Source organism: Cetorhinus maximus, chromosome 11 (assembly GCF_964194155.1).
Source record: "Cetorhinus maximus chromosome 11, sCetMax3.hap1.1, whole genome shotgun sequence".
Classification (NCBI taxonomy): Eukaryota; Metazoa; Chordata; class Chondrichthyes; order Lamniformes; family Cetorhinidae; genus Cetorhinus; species Cetorhinus maximus.
Window position 1 is genome coordinate 120105362 of NC_135889.1, and position 19773 is coordinate 120125134.

At 45.1% G+C, this 19773-nt stretch overlaps 3 protein-coding genes across 5 annotated transcripts in view; 1 reads left to right on the top strand and 2 right to left on the bottom strand.

Annotated features, from left to right (window-relative positions):
• Positions 1 to 8947, bottom strand: part of nhej1 (nonhomologous end-joining factor 1) — a 249883-nt gene extending 240936 nt beyond the window's left edge. Inside the window, exon 1 of one of the 3 annotated variants that reach the window (XM_078552707.1) lies at positions 8899 to 8947. The gene's annotated coding sequence lies outside the window, so the exon portion shown is untranslated. The remainder of the gene's footprint in view (positions 1 to 8898) is intronic. The other 2 variants (XM_078552708.1, XM_078552709.1) reach the window with 2 other exon arrangements.
• Positions 1 to 19773, top strand: part of LOC144686882 (tubulin alpha-1D chain) — a 917839-nt gene that overhangs the window by 234053 nt on the left and 664013 nt on the right. The window lies entirely within an intron of this gene.
• cfap65 (cilia and flagella associated protein 65) overlaps positions 16542 to 19773 on the bottom strand; it is a 152032-nt gene continuing 148800 nt past the window's right edge. The window contains exon 33 of the mRNA XM_078552783.1: positions 16542 to 17039. Within this exon, the coding sequence (XP_078408909.1) occupies positions 16874 to 17039 (166 nt within the window). The 3' untranslated portion in view covers positions 16542 to 16873. The remainder of the gene's footprint in view (positions 17040 to 19773) is intronic.

Sequence of the window (19773 nt, forward strand, 5' to 3'; positions counted from 1 at the left end):
TTCCTGAAAGTGACTGCACATTGAGTTTTGAAGCTTCAAGCCTTGCAACACACCACCGAATTGTGTGCACTCATGAGCCTGGAAGGGTTAAAAGTTATGTTGTTTCATCATCGCTGAGCTACCTCCATTGAGAGCGTGGAAGCACACGACCTGCACCCATTATGGTCACAACAACCATGTGGGAATCTCTGTGGCTGCACCAAGTGTCTCCTTCAGGTGTCAATGACTGCACAATGTGCAGTTGATGCAGGGTTTGTGCTGCCTTTCACTTCCCACAGCAGCTATATGCAGCTTTGGCTGCTGACCTTTCCAAAAATTAGGGCCTCGCGATCCTTGAGGGTTGCAGGTCCAAGGTCAAACGTTGACCTCGCTTGTGATGTCACTTCTTGTAAAGGCCTTTCCAAACACTGGCATGGTGCTTAGGGGCAGGAGGGATATGCTCAGGTCCCCTTGCCTGAACTTTACTCCTGGAACCTTGTGGCAATCAATGTGTCACGGGGACGTCCTCAGTGTCGTGCCGCTGCAAGGGCATCCTCACATGGAAGCTGGCCATCATCGCTCCCTTCAGGTTCCTGTCCTTCCCAAGTCCTCCTCATCTAAGGAAATCTCTGCCTCCTCCATGTCTCCCTATGGCAAGTGATCTCCCCTTTGAAGCACCAGGTGATGCAGAGCGCAACAGACCACAATGATGCAGGAGACCCTCTCTGGAGAGTACTGCAGAGTCCCACCTGAGCGGTCCAAACATCGGAAGCTCATCTTCAGAATGCCAATGGTTTGCTCAATGACGGACCTTGTCACAGGGTACACTGTGTTGTTATCTCTCCTCCGAGGCACTTTGAGGGCAAAGTCTTCAGGGGTAACCCTCATCACCCAGCAGCCAACCATGTATGCAGCACAGCCATTCAAATACCAGCGGCACCTGGGAGTGACTCAGGATGTAGAAGTTGAGGGAACTCACAGGATACCGGGTACAAACATGCATGATCTGCTTCTGATGACCGTAGACCAGCTGAACATTGATGGAGTGGAACCTTATCCTGTTAATGAAGATCAAGGACTGATGCCAGGGAGCTCTTAAAGTGACGTGTACAATCGATTACACCCTGCACTTTAGGGAAGCCAGAGATCACCACAAATCCCAGAAATCTAGCAGCATGGCTAGCTTCATCCATTGTGAAATTTATATAATTGTGAGCTTTACTGTAAAGGGCATCTGTCATCTCTCTTATACGATTACGTGTTGAGGCCTGAGAGATGCCACATAGGTCCCCAGCGGGTCCATGGAATGTGCCACTTGCAAAAAAGATGAGTGCGGTGGTAACCTTCAGGAGCACTAGTAGAGGATGACCTCCTAGTCCATACGACGTCAAGTCCTGCAGAACGCGGCAGGTATGACCCATTCCATCTCCTGACAAACATAGACGTGTGCAGCACTGTCTCGCGCTCATCTCCAAATAGAAGAGGTGTCTTCGGTATACCCTTGGTCGCGCCAGTTGCCTCTGTGGGATGGGTCTGACCTTGGTCAGCTTCTGGTTCTTTCTGGGCCTATCCTAGACTATGTACCACAGGCCAGGACTCTTCTCTAAGCTGTGGGAGATGGCGCTGGGCCCTTCTCTTTCTCAATCTGAGCACTGCCATTAAGAAGGCAGCATTGAGCGCAGCCTACATTCCAAATTCATCCTCCTTTCTGTGGGCAGATAGATTCAAGAGATGAATGTAGCTTGACCAACTATTGCAGACCTCCCACTCCCAGCCAGAAAGCCACTGGCATACTCTTGTGCTGTGCCTGCCCTACCCACCCCCTGCCTTGTAGCTGAGGCGCTCCCTCACAGATCATACATGCCTAAGAAGCCACCCCAACAACCAGACATCTTAATCCCATAGAAGGTGGAAGAGGCATCAGCACTGCCATGCAAAGGTGACCCTCAGTAAAGATGTTCATGTGCTGCCTGATTAGGATTAGAGATTATTCCTGGTTTGCACTTGTGGAATGACTGGATGCCTTGTGGCCCATGTCCCATGTCAACTGGACAATGCAGTTTAAAGGGTAGAGCATCTTGCAGATATCCAGCAGCTGTGCTCCCTTAATGGCTGAATGCCTCTTCCCTTCTCTCATTCCTCTGAAATTTAAATGCTCAATAAAACCACCAATGATTACTGCAGTCTCACGTAACAGCACACCATGTGGTTTCAACTATAACTTCTCAATAAAATGTTCATCAACTGAGCATTCATCTCCATGTTGAGAATCTAATAAATATGAGGGTGACCCATTGAAAGGGCCCTGGAGTCCAACTGTGGACTCCTCCCCCACTGTCTCAGATCTCCTGTGGAGATTCTGTTCATTTCATTTTTAAACTGCATCATTGATTCAGGGTCTCAAGGTAGTGGTGCTGCATTTCTACTTCCAGACCAACTTCAACCCTCCCCCTGTCACCATTCACGTCCCTCCAACCATCCTGGAACCCCATTGTGTGCAGGTAAAGCTCCCTCCAGTCACTCTCCAGCCTCCCCCAGTAGCCCTGCAGCCCATAGTAATTGTGGGCATTCCTGCCTTCCCGTCGAACCCATCACTGTGGTTGCGCCAATGTCCCATGTGGAACTCACCCTGCCCCATCTTGAGGCTGTGTACATAGTCAAATAGAGAGGTGCCCCCCGCCCCACCTCTCTTTCCCCCCACCCCACCACCACCACGAGAGCTTCAAATACTCCCCACTTTATTAAGTTTTCCCCATTTACAGGCTCCAGACGCCTCCCCTGATCATGAGCATTCCATCTGCAATCCAGTACCGAGCCAGCCATCCACAGGAACACCATGTGAGGCACCGACCATACCCTGCACACCAACACATGCCATCGAGCACACTGGTGTTGCCCCTCCCTGGACTGCGACCATGACGTGCACAAAGCCCCAGGACTGCCTTTAATCCCTCACCCTGACCTTTTGGCCTGAGTCCCAGGGCTGTCTGTCACTCAGCAGCACCTCCATTTCCTTCAGGACTGAACACACCACCTTTCCCCACCCTCTGCTCCCCCCATCCCCAGTCATGATTGCAACCTATCCCTCTTGGGCTACAATAACCCTCCCTTTCTCTGGTCTCGAATCTGTGTGCAGCCCCTCCCTCTCATGCCATATGAAGCCCACCCAGGCCGCTGCCATGTCCGGCACCAGCTCCCCCGCCCCTAGTCATCCCTCTGCCTGCCATATTTCCCCCACCACCCTGTTCCACTCACCCACTTGACTGTCAGCAGCACCCCCCACACTCCCCATGCAGCCCTGCCTCTGAAATGCAGCTGCCACTGCGAACAGCCCCGCCCGAGACCTGCACCACACACTCGGAGCAACCCTACTGAGACCCGCAGCACCCATTGCGCACAAGGAGGTGATGGTGTAGTAATATTGTCACTGGACTAATAATCCAGAGACTCAAGGCAATGCCCTGGGGACCCAGGTTTGAATCCCACCTTGGCAGGTGATGGAACTTGAATTCAACCAATATGGAGTGCTCCTCCGTGTTGAACACCACTTGAAGGAAGCACTGAGGGTGGCGAGGGCGCAGCATGTACTCTGGGTGAGGGACTTCAATGTCCATTATCAAGAGTGGCTCAGTAGCACCACTACAGACCAAGCTGGCCGAGTCCTAAAGGACATAGCTGCTAGACTGGGTCTGCGGCAGGTGGTGAGGGAACCAACAAGAGGGAAAAACATACTTGACCTCATCCTCACCAACCTGCCTGTTACAGATGCATCTGTCCATGACAGTATCAGTAGGAGTGACCACTGCACAGTTCTTCTAGAGATGAAGTCCCTTCTTCACAATGTGGACACCCTCTATCGTGTTGTGTGGCACTACCAGTGTGTCAAATGGGATAGATTCCAAACAGATCTAACAACTGAAAACCGGGCAACCATGAGGCATTGTGGGCCATCAGCAGCCGCTAAATTGTACTCAAACGCAATCTGTAACCTCATGGCCCGGCATATCCCCAACTCTACCATTACCACCGAGGCTGGGAATCAGCCCTGGTTTAATGAAGAGTGCAGGAGATATGCCTGGTGCTGCTCCTACCATACCTAAAAATGAAGTTCAACCTAGTGAAGCTGTAACGCAGAACTACTTGCATGACATCAGCATAAGTGTCATGAAGATACTAATGTATATAATGCTATTAGAAATTTTTTTGAATTGGACTTGTAGTAGGGTCTGTGTCTGTGGGGCTGCGTGTGACTTAGTTAGATTAAAGCCAGCTAGTCTGGGTGCTTTGATGTATAGTAGTTTGAGATGTTAACTAGATAAACAGAAGGCTAGAAGGTAAAGAGTACATTTGCATTTGTTGAATAAACCATTCAAAAGGGGGTAAAATATTGCACCTAGCGAGAAGACACCAAGCAACGTGTTTATATTACTAACAGAATTGGTGCTATGAAAGGGGTTTTATTATTAGAAGAGATGAAGTTCAAAGACTTCAATGAGAATTTACATTCAAAGGGAAAGCTAGATATAGTTCGTGTGTGCAGGTCAGAGGCATGTAAGATCTAAGCGGCCTGTAAGCCCTACAGCTGGGTCTGCAAAGGAAACAAATTGAAAGGAACCTCATTTTGAATTTGTCAGATCAAATGTGCTTTGCCTTGTGTCTGTTTAAAGTCTTTGGGTTATTGTTGCCTTGGTGAAGATTTACCTGGGAGTGATTAATTTGGGGATTTGTTTAAAAGTTATTATGGTCGTAATTTGTAGACATGTGTATGTGTTTAACTCCTTGTTAAATTAATAAATGTTTAATTTAATATATATAAAAAGTCTCTTGAGGCTTGGTGGTTTTTATTCCTGAATTCAGAGCTGTGTCTCAAACATGCCAATTGAAAATATAGGTTATGACAGTTGTTTAAAGTTTCCTCTGGGATTTTAAATAACTCAGCATTTACCAACTGCTGTGTCATAACAATAAACAGCAAGTGATAGACAGAGCTAAGCAATCCCACAACTAACAGATCAGATCTAAGCTCTGAAGTCCTGCCACATCCAGTCGTGAATGGTGGTGGACAATTAAACAACTCACTGGACAAGGCAGCTCCACAAATATCCCCATCCTCAATGATGGGGGAACCCAGTAGGTTAGTGCAAAGAATAGGGCTGAAGTATTTGCAACAATCTTCAGCCAGGAGTGCCAAGTGGATGATCCAGTTCCACGTCCCCCATAGGCCCCCAACATCACAGGTGTCAGCCTTCTGCCAATTTGATTCACTCAACGTGATGTCAAGAAATGACTGAAGGCACTGGATACTGCAAAGGCTATGGGCCCTGACAATATTCCAGCAATAGTACTGAAGACTTGTGCTCCAGAGCCTGCCGCACCCCATGCCAAGCTGTTCCAGTATTTTACAACATTGGCATCTACCCGGCAATGTGGAAAATTGACCAGGTATGTCCTGTACACAAAAAGCAGGACAAATCCAACCCGGCCAATTACCCCCCCCATCCGTCTACTCTCGATCATCCGTAAAGTGATGGAAGGGGTTATCAACAGTGCTATCAAACAGCACTTGCTTAGCAATAACCTGCTCACTGACACTCAGTTTGGGCTCTGCCAGGGTCACTCAGCTGCTGACCTCATTACAGCCTTGGTTCAAACAGTGGACAAAAGAGCTGAACTCCCGAGGTGAGGTAAGGGTGACTGCCCTTGACACCAAGATAGCATTTGACCAAGTATGGCATCAAGGACCATAACAAAACTGGAGTCAATGGGAATCAGGGGGAAAACTCACCACTGGTTGGAGTCATATCTAGCACAATAGAGGATGGTCATGGTTATTGGAGGTTATTCATCTCACTTCCAAGACATCAATGCAGGAGTTCCTCAGCGTAGTGTCCTAGACCCAACCACCTTCAGCTGCTTCATCAATGACCTTCCTTCCATCATAAGGTCAGAAGTGGGGATGTTCACTGATGATTGCACAATGTTCAGCATATTTTGCGACTCCTCAGATAAAGAAGCAGTCCTTGTCCAAATGCAGCAAGACCTGGACAATATCCAGGCTAGGACTGACAAGCGGCAAGTAGCATTTGCGCTACACAAGTCCAGGCAATGACCATGTCAAGCAAGAGAGAATCTAACCATCGTCCTTTACATTCAATTGCATTATCATCGCTGAATCCCCCACCATCAACATCCTGGGGGTTAACATTGACCAGAAGCTGAACTAGACTAGCCATATAAATACTGTGGCTACAAGAGCAGCTCAGAAGCTAAGAACCTTGCAGCAAATAACTCACCTCCTGACTCCCCAAAGCTTATCCACTATCTACAAAACACAAGTCAGGGGTGTGATGGAATGCTCTCCACTTGCCTGGATGAGTGCAGATCCAACAACACTCAAGAAACTCAACATCATTCAGAACAAAGCAACCCACTTGATTTGCACCACACCCACAAACATTCACTCCCTCCATTATTGACATGCAGTGACAGCAGTGTGTACCATCTACAACAAAAACAAAAAGTGTTGGAAAAACTCAGCAGGTCTGACAGCATCTGTGAAGAGAGAAATAGAGTTAATGTTTCGAGTCCGTATGGTTCTCCTTCAAAACCATCTATAAGATGCAATGCTGAAACTCACCAAGGCTCCTTAGACAGCACCCCTCCAAACCCATGACCTCTACCATCTAGAAGGACAAGAGCATAGACACATGGGAACAGCACCGCCTGGAAGTTCCCCTCCAAGCCTCTCACCATCCTGACTTGGAAATCTATCGCCGTTCCTTCACTGTCGCCTGGTCAAAATCCTGGAGCCCCCTCCCTAACTGCACTGTGGGTGTACCTACACCACATGGACTGCAGCGGTTCAGGAAGGCAGCTCACCACCACCTTCTCAAGGGTAATTAGGGATGGGAACTAAATGCTGGCCTAACCAGCGATGCATGAATGAATTTAAGATTTAAAAAATTTTTTTAAAGTACAGCTCTGCCTGCGACCCCACCCCCCAGTCTTGCCTTACACAGCTGCATTGGCATCAATGACGATTCAGAGCAGTCGGCTTTGAATGTTGCACTCACCTCAAAGTCACAGTGAAGTGAGGGTAGCCAACTGCATGCCATCGTGAATAGTCTAATTTCTCACTGGCATGGCACATAATTAGGAAGGAGAACATGATTCTGATGACTTGCTGCATGCAAATGTGGTTCCCGACATGGATAAGCGGGAGAGTCGACCCATTAGGCCATGCCGAGGTGAAAATTCCAATTTGTTTTCCTGCCAGCAAAGCCGACTTTTGGCCTCAATGCGAATTTTCTGCTCCCGCCCACCATTATTTGAGCATCTCTCTTTCCCAGATATAAAACTATTGAAAATGGGAGGAAAAGCGGCTGTGTGTCTGACAGTCAAGCATCATCCAATTGGGTAATGAGTCTTTTTGCTTTCCAATTGGCGTAGGAAGGCCGTACGTCACAAGGATGGATGTGCTGGCTGACTAATAGCTGGAGCGTGATGAAACCACCAGAAATACATTTGGTTATAGTTAGCAACCCTAGAGGGTAAGTGTCCTCCTCCTTTCCCTGTGTCCCAAAGGAATAAAATGAAAGATAGTATACACAGGGTGACCAACCATTGTGCATTTTACTGGATCATCCCATTATTTTCCGATTTGTCCCATGTCCAGTACATTGGCTTCCCACGATGCCATTTGTCCAATATTTCTCCGGGCAGCTACTGGGAGTCTCCTCTCGCTGCTACCCGACAATCTGTCATCTCTTCACAAGTGCATTCGCTGCTGCAAGCATGCAGACCACTTGGAGTTCTGTAGGAGGACCGGCCAGCTGGCACTCTCTGCACCCTTCCTGCTTGTTGCCAAACGCGCAGGGTTCAGTAGGTGAGTGGGTGGATTGGGGGGGGGGGGGCGTGGCTGAGGTGAGAGCAGTGGAGCTCGAGTCTCCAGTGGGGGTCTGACTGGGTTCAGCAGCCCAGGGGTATGGGGCTATTGTGAGTGAGTGTGAAGAGGGTGTTGGGAAGAGGGGCTATTGACTGAGTGGATGAGTGCAGGGATAGGGGTAGAGAGGGGGGCTGTTGAGTGAGTATGGGGTTGGGTAGAGGGTCTGTTGAATGAGTGTGGGGTGGAGGTGGAAAGAAGAGCTGCTGAGTGAGTGAACATGGGGATTGGGTGTGGAAGTAGGGAGAGGGGCTGAGTGAAGGGAGGGGTTGGAGGAGAGGGACTTCTGAGTGAGTCCGTGTGGGGAGGGGGTTGGGAAAGGGGCTCCTGGGTGAGTGAGAGAGGGGCTGCTGAGTGAATGAGTGCAGGAAGAGGGTTGGGGAGAGGGCAACTGAGTGCATCTGACAGGGAGGGGTGTTGGGCAGTGGGGAATGTCTGGGAAGCCAGCAACCCCCCTCTCCTCCCCGACCCCACACAATCCCAGTGTCTCTTATCTTAGTTTAGGTGTATATAATGCCAGTTCTTTCTTGGGAAAGCTAACGACCCAATGCAAGAGGTTTTAACATCAAACTGTTAATGACAGGGGAGGGCGGGGGGGGGGGAACCAGACCAGAAACATAAAATATTGAGGTTTGTTTCAGGTAATTCTGTAAATATATTCACAGATTATATCGAGAATAAGAAACCAATCCCACCGACAGCCTTCGCTTCTTAGTCTACAAATCAAGAGATTGTAAATGTCGTGGAACAAAAACAGGTTTTAAGTGAAAAGAAAATGATAATAAAAGATGTTGTCGTTGTTAAGGGGATTGTTGACACTGAGGGACCCAAGTAACCTGGAGGCACCGAGTGTGGGGGGGGGGGGGATTCAAAGACAAACACAAGAGATGCCCCCCCCCCCCCAAAAAAAAAGCTGGGAAATTAAACTCAATGATTTAAAGGTTTAAACTGCTTATTTGTTCTAACAAATGACAAACCTCAGCTCCAACTCCTTCACTTCCGGTTGTTGCTGCTGTTGCCCGGGCCGCCCGCAATCTCCGTCCCCACCAGAACAAGCGGCGCCTCCCAATCGTTCCGCCCTTCAACCCAACTCCTGGACCATTTCCTGGGGGGGGGTGGGGTGACAAAAAGCACCATCTCTCTTGGAAGTGCTGGTTGCATCTGAACCCTCAGGAGATAATCAGTAAACATCTCCGTTTCGTTTTTCCATCTGAAATTCTTTCTGCTCTCTTTCACTTACACTTTCTCCTGTTGTTTTCAATTAAAAAGCATTTGCTCTTCTCACTCAAAAAATTATCAAGTTTCTGCTTATCCAACACTGCACTGCTGGAGAGAATATATTTTAAGCTTTGTCTTCACAAGGCTTTTAAGTATAATTTTCAAAACGGAATCGTAAAACTAGAGTATCACAAAATGTATTCAGAAACTTTTTGAAAAATATCGATTAAAAACTTCCTTATGGACATAGATTAAACACAAACTTTTATTGAAGGTCGCTTTGTGTTTCAATTCTTAATCTGACAATAGGATTCATGTAACCCCACCCAGGTCTAGATAATTTAAAAAAAATTTTCTTCTATCTTAAATCAATCAGATAATGGTTTGGAGTAGCTAGTTTTGGGGAAAGTACTGAGCAGGGGAGTGTAGAATAAAACCAAAATTGCTCTTTTTTTCTTTTTGTGTTTTTATTTTGTTTTTGAATGCTTAGGTGATGATATAAAAGTCCTCAAAACTAATTTTTTGTTTTCTTTGAGATCTTTAGATGATAATTCATTGAGTATATTCTGGACAGATATGGAGATGGTACGAGAAGCTAGTGAAATACACTGGCTTCTGGTTCATAAATGCCACAACTTTAAAATTCCCATCGGTGTTCTCAATCCCAGCTGTAGCCTCACCCCTCCCTATTCCAGCCTTACAACCCTTCGTGATTGTAGTATTAAGGTATTCGGGACTGCAAGGGTTAATGTGGGACTTGGGAAGCAGTACCGCACACATTATGAATGTAGAGAGTCACATGGGAGTGGTAGAGTGCAGTAATGAGTATGGTAGAAATTGACATGAAGATAGCACTTAGTCAGAACTGTATCCTGTACGTATGTATATGGTTATGTGTGTTATGACCGGGATGGGAGGAGTATGTGAATTATCAAGCCCCACTTCTCTGCAGGCTGCACCATTAATTTTCTCACTGAAATGGCCAATTGTGTACCTCTGCTTCTAGTACCCAGAAGAAAAGAGACTCTGACCAGGCTTCTTTCAAAAAACTCAGAATTATTAATTTATTTTAAAACAAAACTTCTTTTAACAAGTTGCAAGTACTGGTTAACACACAATTGTAATCGGGAGGTATAACTATCTATCTCTTCCTAAAGAATTCCCCCAGCATACAGACACACACACACGCAGGTAAACAAAGGACAAACAGACAGAGTCTCTCTGCAGAGATGGGCTTTGGAGAATGGGTGTTATAAAATAAAGAATAAAGTCTGCAGTCAATGCTATCGACCTGGAGTTCTCTCATGTGAAGAGAGCTGTAGGTAGGTCCCAGTGGATGTTTGAAAGCTCTCAACAGCTGGTCTCAGCTTTGCAGGTCCAAATTACAAACTGGTTACACTCAGATGAGAGTGCTCTGGCTATAGGTTGATAGCCACGCACAATATTTAGGCAAGGTAGAGAGAGGGAGCCAGCTAGGGTAGCCTTCCTTCCTCAGCTTGTTCCCCAACAAGACTCCCTTCAAAACCAGCAGGTTCACAACTTAAGTTTTTTCCTCACACCCATGTGACTCCAGCGAGCTACCAACCTTCCTTTTCAGTTTTTTCTCCATCAATTAAAGTGATTTACAGTTCAAACAAACAACCAGATCTCCCTCAAATACCATAAAGATCAGGTGATCTCTTGGAAGAGGCCTGCTTGCTGACAGTTGAACTTATGACTTTCTTTTAAAATAAATCCCAGGTTAGCATCCAGATGTCCAGATCATGCCATGTCCTTCCATTTTGTAAAAGAGAAATTCAGACTTGAGAGATATGATTCTAACATGCGTTATTAATAAACAGTTATTGTTCAACCACACAAGCCTCTAGTCCTCTTCATGAGAGAACAGATAACTTTACAACATGGGGGCAGCAGGTGAAGGACCCCAAAATCCCTAAGAATGTAAAAGTAAAGAAATTGCAGTCTGACATGAGAAAAGTATGCCTAACTTGAATGTAAAAGTAAAGAAATTGCAGTCTGACATGAGAAAAGTGTGCCTAACTTGAAGACTTCGAATATAAAGCTGGAGATTGGCTTACAAGGTCCATTACAGATGCGAAGGTTGAAGGGCAGAAGATCCACTGTGCAGCGTAAAAGGACTCCACCAGAGCATGTGGAGGTCCACTGTTAGACCCGATCAAAAGCAGAGTCAAAGGACCTAGCCAGATCACAAAAGGGTAAGCAAACTCCAAAAAAAAGGCTAAAGTAAGCTTTTAAATTTGGTGCAATAATCAGACAACACTGGCAGACCAATTATATGAACAAGCATGGCTTGAAGAACACTGCAGCCCGGAACCAGAGTCAGCGGCGTAAGATGTGGCAGCTGTGCATGAAAGAAAAAAGAAATTTTAAAGAGAAGTCAGAGCAAAAAATAAGCTTCAATTCAATTCTTCAAACTCAGGAAAGCAACCAGTTGGCCAAAATGATGCATTAAAAAGATTTCTGCAGAATCGCTGAAGTTCAAAACATCTCCATAATTGTGACGGCAGCCCGCCAAATCCTGACAAGCATGGGAAGAAAAAAGAACCATTACTGTAGCGCCATTTTAAAAATAAATAAAATTAAAGCTGTGCTGAAACCAGCCATGGATGGTAAATCAACACTGCCAGACTAATTAAGGCAGGTGGAAGGGCCAGAACAGCTGCAAAACTGGGCATCATGGAGAAGATGATTTTTGAGATATATTATAGCATCAGGGTTGAATAAGAAAACAGAGGCTGAACAAATGAATATACTATTATAATAAAATAAAAGCAAAATACTGCAGATGCTGGAAATCTATAACAAAACAAAAATAGCTGGAAAAAACTCAGCAGGTCTGACAGCATCTGTGGAAAGGAATACAGTTAACATTTTGAGTCCATATGACTCTTCATCAGAAGAGTCTATTATATTCAGTAGGTCCAATGGCCGACGACATAATTGCCAGGCAAGGAATAAACGAATTTTCTGATCATTTTGAAGAGGTCATGAAGTCTTTTGACACCTACTACTTTAACCAAAGAAGCAATAAAATCTTGGAGCAAGCAAAATTTAACAAGGGAGTCCAAAAGCCCAGTGAACCCATAGACTCTTCCTAAATAAGTTATACAGATTGGCTGAAGGCTGTGACTATGGTGACCCTATGTTGGAGATCACAAGAGACCAAATAGTAGTGGGAATGGCTGATGATGCTCTTTCAGGTGTACTCTAATCTAAAGAAGATCTGACTTTGGAAAAAACCATCCAAATTCTCAGTCAATCAGCAGGCCGCCAGCAAAACCGATCCATTTTGCATGGTGAAGTTAAACCATGGTGCAGAGCAATCTCAACATTCCAGCTCGTAAAGCAACAAAAGGGCAAGGAAAGACAAACACAAGATGGTGGCAGACCATGCCAGTGCCAGGGCACCAAAAGACCTCACAGGCACGAGCTGTGTCCAGCTATTACTGTGCAGTGCTTTCGCCAGGACACTATGGATAGATACGCAAGTCCAAAACAATGAGAAGTGCAGAGGGGATCCCAAACAAGTCCATGAGGTAAAGAGGTGCTAATGCCCCTTGTGGCTGCTGAGGTCAAATCCCAAGGAGCTGTACAAAGACCATTCACATTTCTAAGGGCAGGCTCTGGCCAATGGAAACGATCCATCTGTGAGGACAAAGGACCCTGAAATCTCTGTGAATTTATCAATGGATGACCCATTAACCATTTTAAGAATACAGACAGGGAATATACATCCTTTGTCCAAACGAAGGGGAAGAAGTGGGAGTTATGTCATATGAGCCCCCTACCCCACCCCCAACATCAAGGTGCTAGAGCCTGTAAAATTGCCTTGTGGAGCTGGAAGAGGCAGTCTGCCATCTTCCATCAACCAAATGGCAGCAGAACCAGAGCTCTGTCCAGGTTTAAATTGCCTGGCCCTCATCTACACTGTTTCTACGAGAACATCTTAACTTCTGTACCGGCGCCTACAAGACTACTTCCTCCCTATGGGCCCAGCTCATCATGGAAGTCGTCTTTACTGGAAAAGTTAATTATCCAGCATCAGTCTTCAACCGGTCAACTCTGAAAGAGTACACCTTTGGACTTTGATCCTGGACCCTGGATTCACGTGAAACAATAACTCTTTATCGTCTCTATCGTCTTTGCCCTGTACCTCTTTCTTTCCCTTATTCCTCTTTTATTTGATGAATGTACCAGAGGTTACATAGCGACACCCCCTCCCCACATTTGAGTATGTGAAAATAAACTAACCCTCTGATTTTACCCTATCTCGAGTTTGCTGTGGAGTTATTAATAGAGGATTGGATCACTCCAACACTGAGGGGTTGGGACAAAACGCCACCACTTATAAAGCAGGAAATCAAAAATCAAAAACACCTTTCTGTTCACGGATGGGTGGTGAGAGAAGAAATCAGAGCTGTTTAAATTAAACCCCCCTCTTGTCCGTAACAATGTATATAGTTATGTGTTATTAAAAAATAGTTGTTCAACTATACAAGCCTATAGACCTCTTCATGAGAAAACATACAACCTTGTTATGGCATAGTGGATGGTAAATGCTGAGCTGCTCAAATCCCAGAGGGAAACTTGAAACAGCTGCCACAACAGTTTTGCAATTTGTATTTTATTTTGAGAGGCATGCCTTGAATTCGGTAGTAATAAGTCCACCGGGTCTTAGAGGTTTTTTAACAAAACTAAATTAAACATTTATTAATAGAAGAAAGTATTTTAAGCACATACAGAGGTCTATAAATTACTACTATAATAACTCCTAAATCCCCTAATTGATCTGACTCCCAGTTACACCTCCATTAAGGCAACAGTAAAAACAAATAAATTCCAACAGACCCAGGTAAAGCACACAATACCCTGGACAGTGATATTCACGGTGAATTTTCTTAGCTTCGGTTCCTGTAGACAACAACTTGATGCATAGAGGCTGGAGGTTTTTCGCACTTATATCTTAGAATGCCTTCTCCTTATACATAACCTCATCTCCTTTATACATGTTTTTCCCTTTTTAATGTAAATTCCATTGTTCCAATATGTCTTTGCAACTTTACTCTTCTCATAATATAAATATTTCATAGTACTCACATTGTTAGTAACCTTTGGGGAAAAATAAACACACTGTATGGCTTAGCTTCTTATGGCTAGGTGTAACATCTTACCATCTCTTTGAAATTCAAACCAAACCTATTTTATCTAAAAATGCAAATGTTCCTCACATGTCACATTCTAAAACTTCAGCCATGTTTATGTATTTAGCATTTCAAAGCTAGCTTTCCTTTTGATAACTCAAAAGCTTCAGACCTGCTGCCTCCAATTCTATTAAATCTCCCACACACACATCCACAGAGAGAAACTAATCCAAACTCCATTATTAACCGACCTTTACAATAAATCGCAATACGATTATGAAAATTATTATATTTTCATGACAACCTTACAATAGAGATCTCTGCACTCCTCCAATTCTAGCCTCTTGTGCATCCCTGATATTCTTCATTCCAGCACTGATGGTTGTGCTTTAGCCGCCTGAGCCCTATACTCTGGCATATTCTGCCTAAACTTCTCCTCCTCTCTATCTCTCACCCACCCATTAAGACACACCTGAAAAATCACCTCTATGGCCATGGCCAGGATTTTCTCTTCGGTGTGTGGGGGCGGGCCCCGCATGCCAATGCATAAAATGACACGCGGTGATGTCGGACATGCGTCCCAACATCACTGTGCATCATTCCGATCTTCCGTTCGGTGGGCGCGCACTTGAGTCGGCTGCACACCTGCCAAGCTGTTAAAGGCCTGTTAAAGCCATTAATCACCCAATTGGACAAGTTGTCAGGGCAGCCTGTCCAACCTTAATGTTGGCGGACAGGCAGATAGCCCAGGCGGCCTTCGCATTTTTCATGAAACCTCACCCATGGGGCGGGATGAGGTTTCATGAAAGGTTTATTAATTAAATAAAAATTTTCAAGAAAACTCATAAACATGTCCCAGCTCATGTGACACTGTCACATGAGGGGACATGTCTGAATAATTTTCTTTTTTTCAAAGTTTCATGTTGAACATAATCTCCCTGAGGCAGCTGCATGCCTCAGGGAGATTTCTGCACTCTTTCGCGCCCATGTATAAAAGAGCGCAGGCCCCAACTCTCCCTCCTCCTCCCCCCACCCACACAGGTAGTGCTGAGCACTATCGTGCGTGCATCACGCTGGGTGGGTCTTAATTGGCCCGCCCACATAAAATGGCGGCGTGCAGCCGATCACGGGCGGCAATCGGTTCCCCGCCCGCCTACCCCCACTTCTGTCCGGGCCGCCCGACAGAGAGAAAATTATCCCCCGTGTTTTTGATCACCTGACCTAAGCTCAAGAACTCCCTCACTAAACCTCCCTAGCTTTCCTTTCTATACGATGGTTTTTAAAACCTACCCTTTTTGACCAAGCTTTTGGTCACCTGTCCCAATTTCTCCTTACGAGGCTCAGAGTAAACTTTCAATTAGTGAAATGTCCCAAGGCTTTTCAGAGGAGCGCTACCAAACAAAATGTGACACTGAACCATATATGAAATCACTGGGACAAATGACCAAAGATTTGGCCAATGAAGCAAGTTTTCAAGAGTACAATAAAAGGAGGAGTGAGAGAGGCAATGAGGTTTAGGGAGGTATTCATTCCAGAGCTTGGGGCCTAGACAACTCGCGGCATAGCCACCAATAGTGAAAAAAAAAGTTGGGGATGCTGAAGAGGCCAGAATTGAAGGAGTGCAAAGATCTCAGAGCATTCTAGGAAGTTAGAGAGGGAGGAAGGGGCGAGGCCATGAAGAAATTTGAAAACCAGGATAAGAATTTTTAAATCGAGGCACTGTTGGACCAGGAGCCAAGGTAGGTCAGTGAGTGCTGGGTGAACAGGATTTTGTGCAAATTAGGATAAGGGTAGCAGAGTTTTGGATGAGCAGAAGTAGGCTGGAAGATGAGAGGCTGGCCAGGAGAACACTGGAACAGTCAATAAGATAAAAGGGACAAAGTGACAAGTAGGGTTGCCACGGAGGAAGTGATCACCCAGTAGAACAGGGGGCTTCTTATTACTCCCTGCTCAAGAATGAGGAGTCTCCCTAGATACTGGAGCAGAATTCAAGTTATGATCCGATTTGGGCTTTGTAGAAAATGAGTATTGGTATAAAATGCATCATGAGATGAACACAGTGTAAAAGCGGCATAGCCTTTCCTTAGCGTCCAAGAGAAAGCATCCTCGGATTAAATTAATCTCTGAGGCATTAGATAGAAATGGTGGAAATAAAACTGAGGCAAAAATAAATTTAAATGTAATCACTTTTAATTGTTTTACTTATATATTAAACAGCACTGTTGTGACATCCTCTTTCACAACATACATTGGGATATTCAGCAAAACCAAGTCATTAAATCCATCCTTTACATTTAGCGCCACTCAACCCAAAATGTGTAACACTGTAGCCAAGCAAATCTTGCTGTTTGTTTGCATTTTAACTCTGTAAGTGTTTTTGTTAACTCTATTACGTAACAAAAATAATTTATTCCACTAGTTCCAAGGTTGTCCTTTTTTATTTTTCCCCCTCCCCCTCTGATTCAGATCAGACCGTCTCTCTTGTTTTACCCAAGGTTTTGACCAGTGCTCGAGAGGTGCCTTCTCGTCGAGAGTTGAGCGCCTCCCAATTTGAAAGGCATCAGTTCAAAGGTTAGATAGTCTGTGTGCTGATCTGACTGGTAGTCAGTGGGAGATCGGTTTTGTAGATGTTCTTGAGATTCTGCAACAGCTTTCTTGGAACCACGTTATAAGGTCTAGCTATCGCATTCATGGCTGCAATTGATGCTGGCCTCTTACAACCAAGCTGCTCCGAAATTCTGGTGAACAAACAAGGGAGAAAAAAATAAAATAAAATCACAATTAAAAATCGATAGTAAAGAAAAAGACATATCAGTCATGATCTTATTGGATAGTAACCTATATAGAGAGTATTTTGTGTTGCAGAATGTCCAAGGACACTTAACAAAGGAGATATCAATAAAAACATTTTTGATACTGAGCCACATAATGAGACATCAGGATACGTGACCAAGAGCTCGGCCAAGGAGGCAGGAGGTTTTAAGGACCTTCTAAAAAGGAGAGAGAGGTAGAGAGGCGGAGACACTTAGGGAGGGAATTTCAGAGCTTGATGCCCAGGCATCTAAAGGCACGGTTGTCAATGGTGCAGCATTTGAAATCAATGATCTGTGAGAGGCCAGAATTGGAGGAGCAAAGAGATCTTGGAGGGTTGTTGGACTGGAGGAGGTTACAGAGATAGGTGAGGCTGTGCATGGATTTGAAAATAAGGGATAAGGAAGTTAAAATTGAGGTGGTGTCACACTGAGATCCAGAGCAGGTCAGCAAGCGTAGGGGGATGAATGGTGGAACGATAAGAGGGGCTGAATGGCCTACTTATGTTCCTACAAAACCTGGTTTTATTTTCATCTTGCTCCTGCTCTTTTTCATTTGGTCCCTGAATTTCTTTTCATCTACAGGCAGAAAGTCAGACTCTGGCGCATGCCCGCCAACCGAAATATCACATGGCTGCGCATTGACGTCGGGACGCTTGCCCGATGTCAACGCGCATCATTTTACGCTCAAGCAGGTCAGGCGCACGCCCGCCTGCCGAGGTAAAAATTTTGTCCATGGTTGCTAAATTTGCTGATGACACAAAGGTAGGTAGGAAAGTAAGTTGTGAAGAGGACATAAGGAGGTTACAAAGGGATATGGATAGGTCAAGTGAGTGGGCAAAGACCTGGCAAATGAAGTATAATGTGGGGAAATATGAAATTGTCCATTTTGGCAGGAAGAATAAAAAAGAAGCAAATTATCTAAATGGTGAGAGATTGCAGAACTCTGAGATGCAGAGGGATCTGGGTGTCCTAGTGCATGGATCGCAAAAGGTTAGTATGTAGGTACAGCAAGTAATTAGGAAAGCCAATAAAATGTTATTTTTATTGCGAGGGTAATTGAATACAAAAGCAGGGAGGATATGCTTCAGTTATACAAGGCATTGGTGAGACCGCATCTTAAGTACTGTGTACAGTACTGGTCTCCTTATTTAAGGAAGGATGTAAATGCATTGGAAGCAGTTCAGAGAAGGTTTACTAGGCTAATACCTGGAATGGGTGGGTTGTTTTATGAGGAAAGGTTGGACAGGCTAGGCTTGTATCCGCCAGAGTTTAGAAGAGTAAGAGGCAACTTGATTAAAACATATAAGATCTTGAGGGGATAGGGTGGACGTGGAAAGGACGTTTCTTCTTGTGAGAGAATCTAAAATTAAGGGTCACTGTTTAAAAATAAGGGGTCACAGAGATGAGGAGAAATTTTTTCACTCAGACGGTTGTGAGTCTTTGGAACTATCTTCCTCAAAAGGAGGTAGAAGCAGAATTTTTGAATATTTTTAAGGCAGAGGTAGATAAATTCTTGATAAGCAAGGGGGTGAAAGGTTATTGGGGGTAGGCAGGAGTGTGGAGTTGAGGTTGCAATCAGATCAGCCATGATCGTATTGAATGGTGGAGCAGGCTCAAGAGGCTGAGTGGCCTACTCCTGCTCCTAATTCCTATGTTCAAAGGTTGATGACTCCATGCTGCAGGCCGCTGGGGAAAAGGTACCCCTTTCGAGCAGTAATGTTCTGCCTGGCAAGGCTAAAGAGCTGAAATTGTGCTTGTGAAATGGTGTTTGAGTTCTCTTGGGAATCCAGGGAACAGAATCTTGAGAGATATAAGAGAGATATTGTAAATTGTTTTATTTTTCTGGCCTTGTATAGTAAAGTTTATTTTTGTTTGTTCAAAACCCATGGCATCTTGTGGCTTTAATCACTGAGCAAGTGTCTTGAATCTCAAACTTCGTCTACTTTAAACAAAATGTTATTGCTCCCTAATTGGATCTCCCCAACATCTTGGGGGTCTGGCCAAGGATCGTAACAGGTCTGGATCTGAGGCCCTTAGATCTATTTTTTATGCACTCCACAAGACTTTGAGGTATGAGGTAATGCCTACATGGTCCCAACACTAACTCAGCTTCCAGGTGGCTGCAAGGGCCTTTCGATTCTGGGCAGTCAGTGACCAGTATGGATCATTCTATCCATTGTGCCTCAGTTGGTTCTATAAAGGATCTACTCAATTCATTCTTCCTCCATGTTCCCTCACAAAGTCCGACAATGTTCTTCCCTTTAAGTATTTATCCAATTCCCTTTTGAAAGTTACTATTGAAGCCACTTCCACCAACCTTTCAGGTAGCGCATTCCTGATCATAACAACGCCCTATGTAAGTTCTCTTCATGTCTTCATTTGGTTCCTTGCCAATTCCCTTGGGGGCAGGGTTTTTTTCGTGGGCCCCCACCATCATGGTCAAATAATGGCACTGTGCGGGAAACAGTCACCCGGTTATGGTTTTCCTCAAATTGGTCAATTAATGGCCTGAAGGTGGACTTGCTGTCCAATTAAGGACTTCGGGCGGGACTCTTGAAGCTGGACAGGCCAATAAGAGGAAAAGAAGCCATCAGCTGAAAGATCATCTCAGCGCCAAATGTTAATTCTGTTTCTCTCCACAGATGCTGACTGACCTGCT